The 18,335-nt window shown below is 42.9% G+C and overlaps 1 protein-coding gene across 1 annotated transcript in view; it reads right to left on the reverse strand.

The window, feature by feature from the left end:
- Positions 1–18,335, reverse strand: part of GMCL1 (germ cell-less 1, spermatogenesis associated) — a 295,564-nt gene that overhangs the window by 39,670 nt on the left and 237,559 nt on the right. Inside the window, exon 12 of the mRNA XM_082254811.1 lies at positions 12,571–12,646. Coding sequence (XP_082110937.1) covers positions 12,571–12,646 — 76 coding nt within the window. The remainder of the gene's footprint in view (positions 1–12,570; positions 12,647–18,335) is intronic.

Here is an 18,335-nt window from a genome sequence, read left to right on the forward strand (position 1 = left end):
TGTAGGTTTACCCATCACCTGTGAAGTTTCCCCCTCAATTTTTTTACTTTTAGGGAGGAATACATCACCTTTTTGGTGGCTATTCCCCCTTTAGCCCAGCCTTGGATGGCGTTTATCAGGGGAGGGTTCCTGAACTCGAAGGGACATGATGTTGTACATCATTGCATCCTGACATTTTTGGCGGGACTGCTCCCAGAAACAAAGTGCCCAGGCCTACTACAGGGGCTATAAATTGTGTGCCCAAAGACAATGCGTTGCATACTACTATGGCAGTTTGTTGGTCATTGTTTGAGGAGTTATCCTCTGAGCATTATTGTGAGGTATGCTACGGCTCTATATTATGGATATTTCATCGATGGAGCCAAACTCTCTATTGGATTTATTTTTAGTATGAAATGTATTCATATACATTTTGTTTTTGGCAATGAAGTCATTTCTTTGAACTTTTTCTTAGATCCATCAGATACTACACTGACCTTGTGAATTTGTGTACCTATTTAAACATTAGTGTAAACCGGTCCTTATTTTTGAGCATTTTTTTTTTTTAATAACCGTGACAAACTTAAGCTTAGACTGCCTTCTATGTTCACCTGTACAGTTTATTACCGTATATATAGAATTTAAACTTAGTTGACTATTTGGTAATACAGTATGTTACCACATGGCCTTTACATACTGCTTTTTAGTGTAAAATATGGCTACCCAATGTCTGTTTTGCCACTTGTTTGGCTGGATGATGAGGCACCCCTCTGTAGTAAAATGCTGAATGGTTGGATGCATCTATCACTGGGAATGTCGCCTTGTTTTTAAATTGAACTCAATTGACATTTAGTTGTTGCTGTTTATAGATAGGTCTTTGGTGCCCCAAGTAAGCATTGCATGCTATGCTTTACAGATGACGCTGTGATTGACAGCGAAACGCGTCTAGCAATTGGCCGAGCGGACTGCCACGTCCCATCCGGCCGGTGGAGCGCACGCTGCGGGAGCAGCGAACCACCGTGCCGTGTCCTATATGCTTATTTTCGGATTATGTTTTTGAGTGTGATTGTTTGCTTTAATAAAATCTGATAAAACTGTCTTCACTATGGATAGTTCTTTCTTACATGAGGAAACTCTGGATTAACAAGCACCACCAAGGATCTTACCATCGGCATCATAGAGTCCCATGCAAAGAGTGTGATCACCATTACATGCCTGTTTACAAGCACATTGTGGTAAGTAGAAAACCACACGGGGGAAACCCCCATCCAAGCACGGATTAAGCACAGAAGCACTTTAATTGTATTTTTTTGATGGACTAGATTATGGACTTTATGCAACTTTTTCACCAATTTTTATGAATTTTGATGCATCACTGCTCATTATTTATTTATATGTGAATTTTTACACTATATGTAGTTTTATTCACTATTAATTGAAGCAGCGCTGCAACACTGACTTATATGCTATGCTTTATGTTGCACGATATAAATATACTGTGATTTGTATTACAGATAACCAACCCTCTTGTCCTAAAAAAGAAACGCATCAAATCTTTACTTTACCAATATTCATTTATTTTATCAAACAATACATTATGTAATAACATACACCAAGTTATATGTACAGTGCCTTGAAAAAGTATAACTCTTGAAATATTCCACATTTTGTCATGTTACAACCAAAAACATGAATGTATTTTATTGGGATTTTAGGTTTTAGACTAACAAAGTGGCACATAATTGTGAATGACAATAAGGGGATTTTGACTTACCATAAAATCCATTTCTCTGATGTTCATTGACGAACACAGCTCCTGTCATTCTTGACCATTGAGTTATACCGACCACTACAGTAGTAGGACACTAGGCAGAAAAAAAGGGCAGTTCCAGGGTGTATACTCCCTCCACCTGCTATAGTCACTCAGTTTTGTTACAAGTCAGTAGAATTATAACTCCACAGGGTGGGTGCTGTGTCCCTCAATGAAAATCAGAGAAATGGATTTCTCTGGATGGAAGTCAACAATCCCACTTTCTCTTTCGTTCATTGACAGACAAAGCTCCTGTCATTCTTGACCATTGGGACGTCCGAAAGCAGTGTTAAACATTAGGGGTGGGAAACCACAAAAGAAATTCCCAAGGCTAAACATCAGCCAAACAGGCAACAAAGGCCCCACCTGAAAAAAAAAAAAAAACAATACACCCTCAAGAGGATCAGGTCCCCTAAAACAGCAACCTGCAAAACCTTGCAGCCAAAGGAAGCATCCGCAGATGCCAACACATCCACTTTATAAAACTTTGTAAAAGTGTGTACCGACGACCCGGTGGCTGCCTTGCAAACCTGTGTCACTGACGCCTGATGACAGAAGACCCAGGAGGCAGTAAGCTCCCTAGTAGAGTGTGCCTTGACAGGGAAAGGAGGAACCTGACCCGATGGAAGAGCCCTGAACCACTGTTTGTCTGATCCATCTGGAAATGGTTGCAGAGGAAGCGGACAACCCTTTGCGAAGTCCATCAATGAGCACAAATAGAGTCTCTGACTTCCTGAAAGACTCGGTGGCTGCCAAGTACACCCTAATTGCCTGGACCACATCCAACGCATGCAAGGCAATTTCCTTCGGATGTGTAGGCCTGGAACACAGGGAAGGCAACACGTCTTCATTCAAATGAAAATCAGAGACAACCTTTAGAAGGAACGACGGACAGGGGCGAGAACCACTTTAGCCCCGTGAATCGCAGATAAGGTGAACGCCACCAGTTCCAAACACCCTGTGTGCAGACGTAATTAGCCACCAAAAAGTCCACCTTCTGGGACAGCGTAAGCAGGGGAATCTCCTGAATATTTTCTGTAGAGCTGAAAGCACCAAATTGAGATCCCAAGGTGGCAACAGAGCCCGCCCTGGGGGGCAAATGTTGATACCTGGCCCTTGATGGTACTCAAAGCCAACTTCTGTTCAACCCCCCCATTGAAGGAAGGTTAAGAACCACGCAATGAACGTCTTCCACGTACCATGGTAGATTTTCCTCCAAGTAGATTTCCTAGCTTCTAACAACGTAGGAATCACAGACTCAGACAAACCTCTATCCTTTATCACCTGGCGTTCAACAGCCAAGCCATCAAAGCCAGTGATTGTAAAGCAGGATGGAAGATCGGTCCTTGGGACAGCAGATCCTCCCTGAGAGGAAGCTTCCAAGGAACGTCGGCAACCAGCCGCACCAGATCGCTGTACCAGACCCAGCGAGGCCAGCCTGGGGCCACAAAAATGACCAGAATCCTTCTGGCTCGATCCTGCGTATGAGTCTGGGAAAAAGCTTAAGAGGATGGAAGGCGTATATCAGACAATACTGACCCCAAAGGGCCACCAGCGCATCTGTGGCATCTGCCAGTGGATCTCTTTACTGAGCTACAAATCTGTGCATCTCTCTGTTAAGCTGAGACACCAACAGATCCACGTCGGGATTTCCCCACCAGAGACACAGCTGATGAAAACAACTCCAGATGAAGGGACCACTCCCCATGGTCCAACGCCTGCCATTTGGGGTAGTCCGCCTGACAAATTTCCTCCCTGGGAATGTGTACGGCGGAGAGGGCAGGAATTAACTTTTCTGCCCACCTTAGAGTGCTGGCTACCTCCAGAGCAGCCAGGGCACTTCTTGTGCCCCCTTGGTGATTGACCTAAGCAACAGCTGTGGCATTATCTGATTGAATGGGCACCGGGCATCCCTGAAGATGAACCATCCAATGATCAAGACACAGTGTGATCACACAGAGTTTTAGGACACCGATTGGCAGTCTGGACTCTTCCAGCATCCAGATCCGCTGAGCAGAATGCTTGCGGAGGATGCCTCCCCAGCCTAACAGGCTGTCATCCGTGGTGACCACTGTTGCCCAATACAGGGGGAGGAAGGATTTTCCCAGCCAAAGCATCGGAGAGCAAAGCTACCATATCAGGGACTCCTTTGTTCCCCAACTTGTTCCGGCGGATCAGATTGTCCAGAGACTGCAGAGTCTTGTCCCACTTGGCCAGAATCTCCCTTTACAGGGACCTTGTATGGAACTGTGCAAACGGAACTGCCACAAAAAAGGTAGATACCATCAGGGCCAGCACCCCCATGCAAGTCTGGTGGGATGACCATCTGTTGGACAGCACAAGACGAATTGTCCAGAGGAAGGAGCACTCTGGCTACGGCCGAGTCCAAAGTCAGGCCCAAATAGTCTAGTTTTTTGGATGGAACCAGGGCAGACTTCTGAAAATTCAGAATCCAGCCGAGCACCAGCAGAATTCGTATTGTGATCTCGAGGTTCTCCACCAGAGCAGGAGGAGACTCCACTCGCAGAAAGAGATCATCCAAGTAGTCCAGTACTACGATCCCCATTAGCGTAGCTTAGCTAGCACCGGAGCCAACATTTTTGTGAAGACCCGAGGAGCGGAGTTGAGACCAAAGGGTAACAAACTGATAATGCTCCTCTCCCACAGCAAAGCGGAGAAAACGCTGAAGGAACAGATCTTGTACCGCCCCCAAACAGACCCTGCAACCAGTCTGGGGACAGGAGCAGATTGGAAGGAAAAAAAACCTTGCAAGGGGACAAGAGTGAAACTCGATCTTGTAGTCGGACTGAATGACTTCATGGACCCGCTTGTCTTGTACCAGGGAAGTCCACAGGTCCGGAAACCAGCAAAGACATCCCCCTACCACGGGTCTGGAGAAGCCTGCTCTCGGCTTCCCAGACCAGGTTAGTTTGGATCCGCCAGAGATGGTCTTAAAAGGCTTTGAGCCCCTGTCAGTCACCCCTGGGGGACGAAAAAAAACTTCTTATAAGCCGAGAAGGAAGGTCCACGTCTACAACGAGGTTCCTTGCTTATGAACCCCATGGGGACGCTTTAGTTGTCCCCACTCTTTTGCGACAATTCTGTCAAAATAAGCAGGGAAAGGAAACCCCTTTTCCCGCTCTGGATGGCTTATGAGTGCCAAAGGGTACCTGCTCCTCCGTCGCAGCTTTAGCTGCGTCCTCCATCTTCAGGGTCTCATGCACAGATACAATCAGTGCATCCACCCAGAGCCTTTTTATGCACGGCCATAGACGTGGCGGAATCATCCTCCCTATCAGAAGATTCCAGGTGCATGGTCACAGACCACCCGGGACACAAGGGATTCCAGGACCAATGTCAGCGCATGGATGGTTGGTTGGGACCCGGAGGGCCCCGCAGCATCAGAGGGGATCAGGTTAGGAAATGTGCTCCAAAGAGAATCACCAGGGGGCCCCCACAAAAAAAGTGTAGCACACTGCTAAGGGACGGCCCCTCACTGTGCTAGCAGCACCACACGGTCGCTAAGCACAGAGCAATCCTCAGCAGTGAGGGAGAGGACCCCACCAGACTCACCACCCACCAGCAGAATCTGCACTACACGTGCGGCGATCAGGAAGCTAAACCATCCAGGAGTCAGCACCAGGGGATAAGGAGGGGCTCCCACCGCCAAAATCACCGCCCACAGGGCTCCACTGTCATGGCCGCCGCTATTCGCAATGCAAACCACAAGAAAATGGCCGCTGGACTACAAAAACATAGTCGCCGTGTATAGGAATACACAGGCTACAACTAAATGGCGGCCCTGCGCAGCCCCATGAGGTATACAGGGACTCGGAAATAGGAGCCAGCCCTCAAGGACAGATCCAGGCAGGACGGGGGGCCCTGGCAGGAGCCCCCATCAGGTACAAACCACCCCTCCCCGGCCCCCATCGCCAGTTAGCACCCAGCCCTGCCCGTGACCAGACCACCCAAACAGCCCCAGTGTATGTAGAGGGGGAGGGCAGGCTGAGGGACTCTGCAAAAATGGGGGGGGGGCCTGCAGGAAGGAGGGGGAACACTGGGGTCCGACTGTTCCAAGGAAGGGCCTACGTTTACCCCAAAACCCTCCAGGGGCATAGGGGGGACAGCTACCCACCATACCAGGTGGGCACCGCCCCAGACAGATCCTCCTCTCCATTAAAATGGGGGGCTGTCGGCCAGGAGGAACGCTGTAACTTAGGCCGCGGCCAGGTCATTGGCAACCTTACGAGACACGTTTAACTCGCAGGGCCAGCCCCCGTCCAGTGAAGCTATGTCACGACCAACCTAGCGCGGAACTGAGGTCTGCTCATGCTCGCTGGCCAGACTGGGATGACCACTGGATCTAGATTATCTGGCAGTTGACAGTAGAAAAATTCAGGAGGAAAACACTTTCTATCAAAAAAATGTTGCCAGGACTAAAGATCCCACCAAGGAACTAGGTCATTACTCGTGACTAGAAAAAAAAAAAAAAAAACTGAGTGACTATAGCAGGGAGAGGGAGTATACCCCCTGGGACTGCTCATGGGTGGAGCCAGAAGTTTTTTCTGCCGAGTGTCCTACTCTGGTAGGGGGCAGTATAACCCAATGGTCAAGAATGACAGGAGCTGTCAAAAAATGGTTTTTAAATTTTTTTACAAATAAATATCTGAAAAGTGTGCCGTGTATTTTTATTCAGCCCCCTTTACTCTGTTACCCCTAACTAAAGTCTAGTGGAACCAAATGCCATCAGAAGTCACCCAATTAGTAAAAAGAGTGCACCTGTGTGTAATTTAATCTCAGTATAAATACAGCTGTTCTGTGAAGCCCTAGATAACTTTAGTGAACAAACCGCTTTATGAAAGCCAAGGAACACACCAGACAGGTCTGGGATGAAGTTGTGACGAAGTTTAAAGGAGGGTTAGGTTATAGAAAGAAAATATCCTAAGCTTTTTAACATCTCATGGAGCACTGTTCAATCCATCATTCGAAAATGGAAAGAGTATGGAACAACTGCAAACCTACCAAGGCCGTCCACCTAAACTGAGAGGCAGGGCATGGAGTGCATTAAATAGAGAGCAGCCAAGAGACCCATAGTAACACTTGAGGAGCTGCAGAGATCCACAGCTCAGGTGGGAGAATCTTTCCACAGGACAACTATTAGTCGTGCACTCCACAAATCTGGTCTTTATGGAAGAGTGGCAATAAGAAAGCCATTGTTGGAATAAAAAGCCATAAAAAGTCCAGTTTGCGAGAAGCCATGTGGGGGACACAGCAAACATGTGGAAGAAGGTGCTCTGGTCAGATGAGACTAAAATTTGCTTTAAGGCCAATAAGTTTAAACTATGTGTGGCGGAAATTTAACACTGCATATCACCCTGAACACACTATCCTCACTGTTAAAAAATTATGGTGGCAGCATCATGTTGTGGGGATGCTTTTCTTCAGCAGGGAGAGGGAAGCTGGTCAGAGTTGATGGGAAGACAAACTGAGCCAAAAACAAGGCAATCTTAGAAGAAAACCTGTTAAGAGTCTTCAAAAGACTTGAGACGGGGCGGGGGTTCACCTACCAGCAGGACAATGACCCTAAACATACAGCCTACTACAATGAAATAGTTTAGGTCAGAGCATAATCATGTGTTAGGATGGCCCAGTTAAATTTCAGACCTAAATCCAATTGAGAATCTGTGGCAAGACTTAAAATTACTGTTCACAGACGCTCTCCATCCAATCTGACAGAGCTTGAGTAATCTGGCAAAGAAGAATTGGCAAAAATTTCACTCTCTAGATGTGCAAGGGTGGTAGAGACATACAAAAAAAGACTTGCAGCTGTAATTGCAGCAAAAGGGGGTTTTACAAAGTATTGATTCAGGGGGCTGATGTGTGTGTGTGTGTACACATATATTGTACAGTTTGCAGCAAGCAGCCTGTCAAATATTGACGACAGGCTGAAATACTCGGTGGCTGGATGCCATCTTGACTGCTACTCACATTTTAGGCCCTTTTGTTTTCAGGGACATATGTCCAAAATGTGGAATACCTCCATCGCTGAATGCATACAGCTATATATTTGGAACATCGTCCAGCTGCCAAATGCTTCAGCATGACATTGTACACCTTTGCCTCCCATGTGGTCAAAAACTAAATAAAATAAAGTAGAGTTTGTACATTGTATGGGCAGATCTGCCCATTTGCATAAGCCCCGACAATGTGCTAGCAGGACAGGGTGTTCAGTAAAAAAAAAAAAAAAAAAAAAAAAAAAAAAAGAAGGTTTTGAGTTCTGCACTGCAGAAACAGGAATCCTAACCATATTGCACATTCAGAGCGATCAAGCAATATGCATTCATGTTAAGGTCTTTAGAAAGACAACAATTACAATGAAAAAGAAGGGCAGGAGCTTAAAAAGAAGAAAATTGCCCACCTTATCGGTTATGTATTGACTTTTTTTTAAGAAGTGTAATTTACTTCCGCATTAAGAGAAAAGAATGAGCATTCATGAATGGAATTAAGTCATTATCAGTGGCAGAAGCATTTCATCATCTATGCACATGTCAGGATGATATACCCGTGTGTAAACACTCTTTACTGTCAACCTGTTATGTTCTTGAGTCCAATCAATATATACAAGCAGCACATGTAGTACAAGAGACCTATTTTTGTGTTGTCCATTTATCATCCTCATATATTCGATATTCTGATAAGTGAACTATAAATACAGACAATAAAGTCAGACAGTGTGTCCTTCTCCGTCTGTACATTTTCTACCAGCTTCTAAAGAAAAGATGATGCTTTTGATGCGGTCTGGGTAATATTTTTTAACCGCTTGAGCTCTGGAAGGTTTTACCCCCTTCATAACCAGAGCATTTTTTTTTTGCTATTTGGCACAGTGTTACTATACCTGGCAACTGTATGGTCATGCAACACTGTAAGCAATTGACTTTTATTTTTTTACACAAATAGAGCTTTCTTTTGGTGGTATTTGATCGCCACTGGGTTTTTTATTATTACTGATATAAAAAAAAAAAAAGACCAAAAATTGTGGGGAAAAAAAAATGTATGTATGTATGTATGTATGTATGTATGTATGTATGTATGTATGTATGTATATATATATATATATATATATATATATATATATATATATATATATATATATATATATATATATATATATATTTTTTTTTTATTTTTTTTTTCTTCAACTTTCAGTTATAAAATATTAAAAATAGGTGCCACAATTGAACTATAGCACTTTATATACATTTTTGGATGTTTGTGATCACTTGATATTGATTGCATTGTATGTTTATTAAGTTGCACTTTGACTTGCACTGAGCACTTTTGATATTTATTTTTGCTGGAGAAGAGACGCTGGATAGCGGACTTGATAGCGATTTACAAATACCTCAATGGAGATCCCATCCCAGCGTAGGAAAAAAAATATTCAGTCTCAGGGAGTGCAAGAGGACACGTGGCCACACAATGAGATTGGAGGAGAAGCAGTTTACCTTACGCTGCACAGGGGGGTAGGTTTTCACTTTCATGGCAGTAAGAATGTGCAACTCTCTTCCACAATTGGTGGCGTCAGTGGGGAGTATTGATATTTTTAAAAGACTCCTGGATGTGCATCTTAAAGAACACAACATACAGGTATATGGGAAATGATTATTGACACACACACTCATATGCAGGTTGAACTGGATGGACTATGGTCTTTAACCTAAACCTACTATTTAACTATTGTTTACTGTATATATTTGGCATAGCATGCCATGTCTTATTAGCACTGTATAATATATGCTTGCACTTGTTTATGCATTTTAGTATATGATTTGCACATTTTTTTATTGATTAGGCACAAATAGTTGGTGTGAATCAGCGCTGCTCACTTCAAATTCTCTTCATTTAATAAATTGCCACCATCTTATCAGGGCAGCAGCGATCCATTAGATCATTTCTCATTAAGATTTACCATATCTGTGGCGCTGTTACTTTAATAGGTTTTCTGTAAGATAAAAGTGGTCCGGGGACGTATTTGCCACAGGCTCACTTTTAGAAGCGCCGGGAAGGGTCCCCCCCTCCTGTCGCTTTCCGGTCGTTCCCAGGCTTACCAGATGACCCATTGGTAAAGCCCAGGAGCAATCGGACACGGCTGTTTGCTGGACGGGAAGACAAGTGAGGCCAAGATGGCCGCCACTCATCTCTATGCTCTTGGAGGACCGGAGCGAAGTCTGACGTCACTTCCAATTACTGAATGATGGATTGTTCACTATTGGGCAGCGCTATTGCAACTTTTTTCTTTCCTGATTTTGAAAGCGTCCCCTATGGAGATTTTTAAGTACTGTAGTTTGCTGCCATACCACAAGTGTGCACAATTTTAAAGCATGACATGTTAGGTATCCATTTACTCGGCGTAACCATCTTTCACATTATACAAAAAAAAGTGGTATTTTCTTTTTTTCTCATTAAAGTGTATTAAAAAATTGTATTTGAAAGACCGCTGCACAAATACTGTGTGACATAATATATTGCAACAATCACTATTTTATACTCTAGGGTCTCTGCTAAATATAGGTTTAGGGGTTTTAATCAATTTTCTAGCAAAAAATACAAATGTAAAAACTTGTAAACTAAAAGTTCCAGAAAAAGCCAGGTCTTCGAATGGCTTATTGGCTTATGCTAAAGGTACAGTCCCTGCAAACTATGGTATACATACTGGAATTTACGCAACTTTGCTGGTAATGGTGGTGATCAGCGACTTATAATGGGACGGATAGGGTGGCGGCCAATCTGGCGCTAGCTGGGAGATAAACCGACATCAATAGTGACACTAATACAGTGATTAGTGCTAATACTGTATACTGTCACTGTACTAATCACACTGGCTGGGCAATCAAGGGGTTAATTGTGTGCCTAACACTGTAATATGTGCTGCTTTTAATTTTGTTAGTTATTTTTTTTTTCTCCCTGCTTTGCAGACATATCATTGTTCACAGAACAAAGTTCTGTGTTTTTGAAAAACACAGAACTGTGTGTGCGATTGACCACAGCCGATCAGCTGAATTTGCCAAAATCATTGGCTTAAATCAGCTGCCAAACTCGTGCTGTGTCCAATCACAGTAGGGGTCACATGCGTGTGCCCCGTGCCCAGAAGAAAGGCCACGATATACAGGTACATCAAACGGCCAGGAGCTACCGCCCGCTCCAGTACAAATACTGCATAAGACATAGAATTTGAGTGGTCAGAGGACTGACAATGTGGGAACCTCTTGGATGACATCAGACAAAAAGGATATGTAGGGGCATGGTAATGCATTTCAAGGCAGAAAATGTGTTCCCACGTTCCTTACACACCCCTGGTGTCTGACATCCATGAGGTTCCCACGCTGTCAAATCTCTGGCAGCTCAGATTCTGCGCCTTCAGTGAATGGACTAATGCCAGCAAGCTTTGAGCTCTATCCCTGGATAGCCCTGTTATATATGATATGCTTTTATCATTCTACTAAATGGAAGTAGATCTTACCATATGATCTGGTTACTACTAGTGACATTTGCATAATAATGCACTATACACATCTTTACAAGCATTCTTACTTTACATTATTTCTTCACACCTGCCTAAAACTTCTGCAAAGTACCGTATATCCCATTCAGAATGAAAAAGCTGCCTTAACGCAATGCATATGAAATCCATCCTTCAAATCTCAGTCTTGGAAGTAATCCTTGACCCATCATTTTGCACTGTGTTCCAGATGGTAACTGTAAATATCTGAAGTTGGATGCATTGAACGCCCTGCTTCCAAGAAATTATCTTTCACAAGTCTGACTAAAAAAACGTAAGTGAAAACCCCTTTAGTTCACAGTTGCCCATTCTCTGAAAAGCGATTCACAGTAGACTGCTTTTCAGATTATGGCTAAGAAGGTGCTGTCAGGTGTTCAGGGGGCAATCTTGCCACATCCTGAATGCCTTTTTATCCCCTAAGTGGTCATTTTCAAATCGATTAATGGCTTCCAGTTACTTCAGGGCCAAATGGTCTTGAATATCCGCGTTTGACAGGCGGTACTGTCTGTCAACTCGCCATGCATGTTAAATCTGCTGTGGCATGTGAACAGCCCCGTTAGTTTTGCAACCTTTAGGTAGGTGATCAGGGGATGGTAAAACTATGGCTTTTACCGACCCTGGAGAACTTCTACTCAGATCACCTAGTGGTGAGTTCAGTGGACAACATGGTCCTCCTAAACTGGGCAAAATTTGATCCAGGTTTGGCCAGGTTTCTTGATCAAATTACAAGTGAAGTCACCAATTGAAGGTTTCTTTAGGTAACAATTTCAAATGCATTTATAGTAATGTTAATTGTTTACTCTGAGTGTTACTTGCCCACATTTAAGTCACAGATCCAAAGAGAAATTGCTTCTCCAATGAAAAGGTAACAATCACCTACACAAAAACTATTCAGTGTGCCGTTTTATAAATGGTTTAAGTCTTTTTTTCCCAAAAATAAATTTTCAAATCACATTTGGACCCATACATTACATGAGTTCTCTATGAGAAAACCTGCAAAACGATGCCTTTAAATATCGAAGTCCAATTAACAGGTCCTCTTTAATATACAGCTATTAAAGCATTGTTGAAATCTTTCGTTATGAACCATAAGTAGAAGAAAAGAAGACACAAAACCCCCCACAGGCTAATTGTGTAAGAGAAAAAGAACTACGAGGGGAGCAATTGCACATAAACGCATGTCATTTTGAAAAAGAAAAACTAGGTGCTTTCATGATCTTACATCGCCATCCTTAGCAAGTCTCCTGCCACATCGCATGCTGTTGCTCTCTAGTTCATCTTTATTGATCTCTTGAGGGCTACAACAGATAATGAGAATATTGGTTTTTAAACACAATAAATGTGTGACATACTCTGTAAAAAACAAATCCGACAGATCCACAAAAGCAATACTTGATGCCTGAAGAAGTCAGTGTAGACGGCAAGTAAATAAAACTAACATTTGCACTGCTGCTTTTTTAAAAAAAAAAAAAAAAAAAGGAAATGCATAGCCAATTATGTATTTTACAAACCGGTAAGAAAAGCAAAAGTTTAAACCTTGTTAGCTAAACTGCACGGGAAAGCTAAATTGAGTGCTTCAAAAAATTAGGATGACATTCTGCAATGACAGATTTCACTGAAAAGTACAGAAGCAATTGCATATTGCTTTTAGATGTGTGGTATGTTCAAGAGGGTTCCTTTTTAATTACAAAGTGCTCAAACAGTGGCTGCCACTTCTATAATCACTACCTACTACTACATTTTAAATGTAGTCCCTAAAAATGCAGTGAAACATTCATGCTAAAGAGAAACGTCCTGGAAACTCTTGGCTTCCAGATATAATCGTCTAAGGCAGCCTTTTTCAACCAGGGTGCCCAAGAAAAATGGGGTGCCTTGGCAAAATGTCTAAAAGTTGCCCAAAAATGTACAAAAGCCAGCAGGTGGAGCAAGTCTGCCTTTTAGTTACACAAAGCCACATGTTTTTATTGTGCATCATTTCAACCTTCCAGCCACCGGCATCTTAACAACCAACGATGTCATCAGTGTTAAGAAGGATGTTGATCGCCTTGTTTGACCCTCCCTGGCCACTCTAAGCCATTACTGGGGGTTACATTAGCTGAGTGATGGAGAGAAACTGAGGGAGAGGCGGAACACTGAAATAATAGTCAGAAATGATGGGCTCAGGTGTGTTCGGATTGTACCCACCAGGAAGCCGTCACTGCAGACCACCATTCATAGGCTGTGTGTGTATGTGCAGCTGCGGGCAGGGAAATGCCTCTCTCGCTTCCTGGCTGATACAATCCAAACACACTTGAGCCCGTCCCTTCTAGTCAGTACTACTGAGTAAAAGTGCATTTGCTTAATAAGAATAAATAAGCCCCAATGTTGGGGGTCCTACGTGTATCGATAAAAAATCAGATGTGACCAGCGCTTTGGAGTATGTAAATGATATCTGCAGGTGTAAGCTGCCACCAACCTACCCTTGGAAAACCAAGGGTACAAGGAATAATAAAGAGAAAAAAAATGTTGGTAAATGGCGCTACCTGTTATAGTGAATTGAAATGGAAAAACCACCTAATATATACAGTGGGTACGGAAAGTATTCAGACCCCCTTAAATTTTTCACTCTTTGTTATATTGCAGCCATTTGCTAAAATCATTTAAGTTCATTCTTCTTCCTCATGAATGTACACATAGCACCCCATACTGACAGAAAAACACAGAATTGTTGACATTGTTGCAGATTTATTAAAAAAGAAAAACTGAAATATCACATGGTCCTAAGTATTCAGACCCTTTGCTCAGTATTTAGTAGAAGCCCCCTTTTGATCTAATACAGCCAGGAGTCTTTTTGGGAAAGATGCAACAAGTCTTTCACACCTGGATGGCAAACGTTGGTGGACAGCCATTTTTAGGTCTCTCCAGAGATGCTCAATTGGGTTTAAGTCAGGGCTCTGGCTGGGCCATTCAAGAACAGTCACGGAGTTGTTGTGAAGCCCCTCCTTCGTTATTTTAGCTGTGTGTTTAGGGTCATTGTCTTGTTGGAAGGTAAACCTTCGGCCCAGTCTGAGGTCCAGAGCACTCTGGAGAAGGTTTTTGTCCAGGGTATCCCTGTAATTGGCCGCATTCATCTTTCCCTCGATTGCAACCAGTCGTCCTGTCCCTGCAGCTGAAAAACACCCCCACAGCATGATGCTGCCACCACCATGCTTCACTGTTGGGACTGTATTGGACAGGTGATGAGCAGTGCCTGGTTTTTTCAGGCGTTGTGTCAGAGGTGTCATAGCGGCCGGAACCGTCAGAGGAAGAGAGGGGGAGATCGTACGTGTGCGGTGAAACTGGCACTGACAGCCCGAATTCAATGAACAGCTCGCCTACCGGACAAAGAGGATAGTATATATAAAAAACGATCGAAACAAGAAAGTAGCTCCATTGAGCAAGAAAGGACCGGGATCGAGAGAAAGTGAGTCTTTCGTCTTTCGTTGAGCCTGGATAGATACCAAAAGGCAAATTTATCTTGCCTATAAGGTGAGAGGCTAGAGCACTCAGAGGTGATACACAAGGTGAAGGAGATCACAGTCACTAAATCGCATGAGTTAAGCACGGATATAAAAGAGGAACGTATTCACACAAGCCATTTTGGATTACTTTATATAATCTTTTTTTTTGGACTATTTTATTTTAATATTTATATTTGAAGGATCGCAATTGAATTATTCACAGATATTGTTTCTAGCACCATTTTTAAGAGAAAATTGCATGGAGCACTTTATTTTGAGCACAATATATATGTGTTTTTATTTATGAATCAGATTGAAGACCTACACTGAATTTATTTATTTATTTTTTTGATATCACTGGTAAAGAAGTAACACTCCGATTGTTATTTATTTATTTATTCATTGATACACACCATACTCATATAATTATTTATTTAAGAAATTCTCGACATTGATTGATTTTATACATTATTTATTACGCGGAGCACTTTGACAGCAAGAATTGTACACATCACTGCCATCAACCCAAATAGAAATTCATTAGAGCCTATCCCTGAAGCGCACCACTACCCTTAGAATTAAGTGCCTGGTTTTCTCCACACATACCGCTTAGAAAAAGTTCTATTTTGGTCTCATCAGACCAGAGAATCTTATTTCTCACCATCTTGGAGTCCTTCAGGTGTTTTTTAAGCAAACTCCATGCAGGCTTTCATGTGTCTTACACTGAGGAGAGGCTTCCGTCGGGCCACTCTGCCATAAAGCCCCGACTGGTGGAGGGCTGCAGTGATGGTTGACTTTCTACAACTTTCTCCCATCTCCTGACTGCATCTCTGGAGCTCAGCCACAGTGATCTTTGGGTTCTTCTTTACCTCTCTCACCAAGGCTCTTCTCCCCCGATAGCTCAGTTTGGCCGGACGGCCAGCTCTAGGAAGGGTTCTGGTCGTCCCAAACGTCTTCCATTTGAGTATTATGGAGGCCACTGTGCTCTTAGGAACCTTAAGTGCAGCAGAAATCTTTTTGTAACCTTGGCCAGATCTGTGCCTTGCCACAATTCTGTCTCTGAGCTCTTCAGGCAGTTCCTTTGACCTCATGATTCTCATTTGCTCTGACATGCATTGTGATCTGGAAGGTCTTATATAGACAGGTGTGAGGCTTTCCTAATCAAGTCCAATCAGTATAATCAAACACAGCTGGACTCAAATGAAGGTGTAGATTCATCTCAAAGATGATCAGAAGAAATGGAAAGCACCTGAGTTAAATATATGAGTGTCACAGCAAAGGGTCTAAATACTTAGGACCATGTGATATTTCAGTTTTTCTTTTTTAATAAATCTGCAACAATGTCAACAATTCTGTGTTTTTCTGTCAGTATGGGGTGCTATGTGTACATTCATGAGGAAGAAGAATGAACCTAAATGATTTTAGCAAATGGCTGCAATATAACAAAGAGTGAAAAAATTAAGGGGGTCTGAATACTTTCCGTACCCACTGTAGTACAAACCTTAAACATTTATCTCCAGTATAATAAGATGAATTCAAATCAGAATTAATTTTCCCAATATTGTAACCAACATGCAAAAAAGATATTTGAGTAAGGATATTATTGCTTGGTTCATTCAAATAAAGTGCACGTGTTAAGTGAATAGCTGATTGGGTATATACAAATGCCCATACAAAGTGCTCAGTGCAAGTGTTGCTCAAAGCTATGAAATAAATAAAGAGTGCCCAGTGCATGAAAAAGACTTTATTAACTTATATAAGGTGCTTGTGGTGTTTTACCAGTGTTGTGGTGTTTTACCAGGGATTACCAGTGTTGAGAGTGCTATTGTTTGTTGCCTTCAGTGGGTGTGTAAAATAGCAGTGCTCTCATAAAGATAAACCATATATCTAGGTAACACAAAGAAAATAAAAAAAACAGATAGGGACTTCCCTCCCACTGGTGTTTAGCAAATATGCTGCAGAAATCCCCCTCCACTAAGTCTGGCTGCAGCCATTTTAACTGTGGGCAGCTGAAACTGCTAACTGTTCACTTCCTGGATATATATATATATATCTCTATATATATATCTCTCTATATATATATATATATATATATATACATATACATACACACACACACACACACACATATACACATATATACATATTGACATGGTGTGTTAAATAAAAACATGGCAACATTTCATTCTTTGTGTGTTATTAGTTTAAGCAGACTGTGATTGTCTATTATTGGGACTTAGATGATGATCAGATCACATTTTATGACCAATTTGTGCAGAAATCCATATCATTCCTAAAGGGTTCACATACTTTTTCTTGCAGCTGTGTATATTATATTATATATATATTAGGGATGCACCGAAATGAAAATTCTGGGCCGAAACCGAAACTGAAAATTCAGGATGCCCTTGGCCGAAAACGACTTTTTTCCCCAAATGATTTTAAATAAGTTATCTGACACTCACTGACTGACTCACTGACACTCACTCACTGACTGACTCACTGACACTCACTCACTGACTGACTCACTGACACTCACTCACTGACTGACTCACTGACACTCACTCACTGACACTCACTCACTGACTGACTCACTCACTCACTGACTCACTCACTGACACTCACTGACTAACTGATACTTACTGACTGACACTCACTCACTGACTGACACTCACTGACACTCACTGACTGACACTCACTCACTAACTGACACTCACTCACTAACTGACACTCACTCACTAACTGACACTCACTGACTAACTGACACTCACTGACTAACTGTCACTCACTCACTGACTGTCACTCACTGACTCGTGCACTGCAATTAGAAGGGGGTGAGCACTGCACTAAGCTGTGAATCCGTTCTACTACTGACATTTATGCAGTAGAAAAGGGGAGAAACAGTTTTTTTTTTTTACCGCACAGCACATAACATTACCTTCCTCCACAGCAAACACCATGTGAAGGCACTGAAGGGAGGAGGTGGGTGGATCGATGCAGCAATCGGCGCGGGGGAGAATGAGATCCTCCTACACTGTCACTGTGCATTCTGGGTCCCTCTCCCCCGGGACGTCCACTGGTCTAGAGGCTGTAAATTACAATGAAGGCACCGGCATCGGATCGCGACGGACAGGGAAGTCAATGACTCACTACTTTCACAGATCAGCGGCCATACATTTTCGGCTTTTTTAACCCCCTTATCGGCCGAAATGAAATAGTAGCATTTTCGGCTGAAAATATCGGCGGCCGAAATTTCGGTGCATCCCTAATATATATATATACATATATACATATACACACACACCTATACACCTATTTGACTCTGTTTTGCTGCTGTTTCAGGTGAGTTTGGGATCGGTTGCCCCCTGAGGCTCCTTTATCTGAGCGGGGGTTGCTCTGCATGTACGGACTGTCCTCATTACCAGTTTCTTGGTTCCTGTATTATTTCTGCACGCTGCTCCTGTGGAGACTGCTGAGACAGCTGCGTCTCCCACCGTTTCCCCCCCGA

Source organism: Pelophylax lessonae, assembly GCF_965119305.1.
Source record: "Pelophylax lessonae genome assembly, chromosome: 4".
Lineage (NCBI taxonomy): Eukaryota > Metazoa > Chordata > Amphibia > Anura > Ranidae > Pelophylax > Pelophylax lessonae.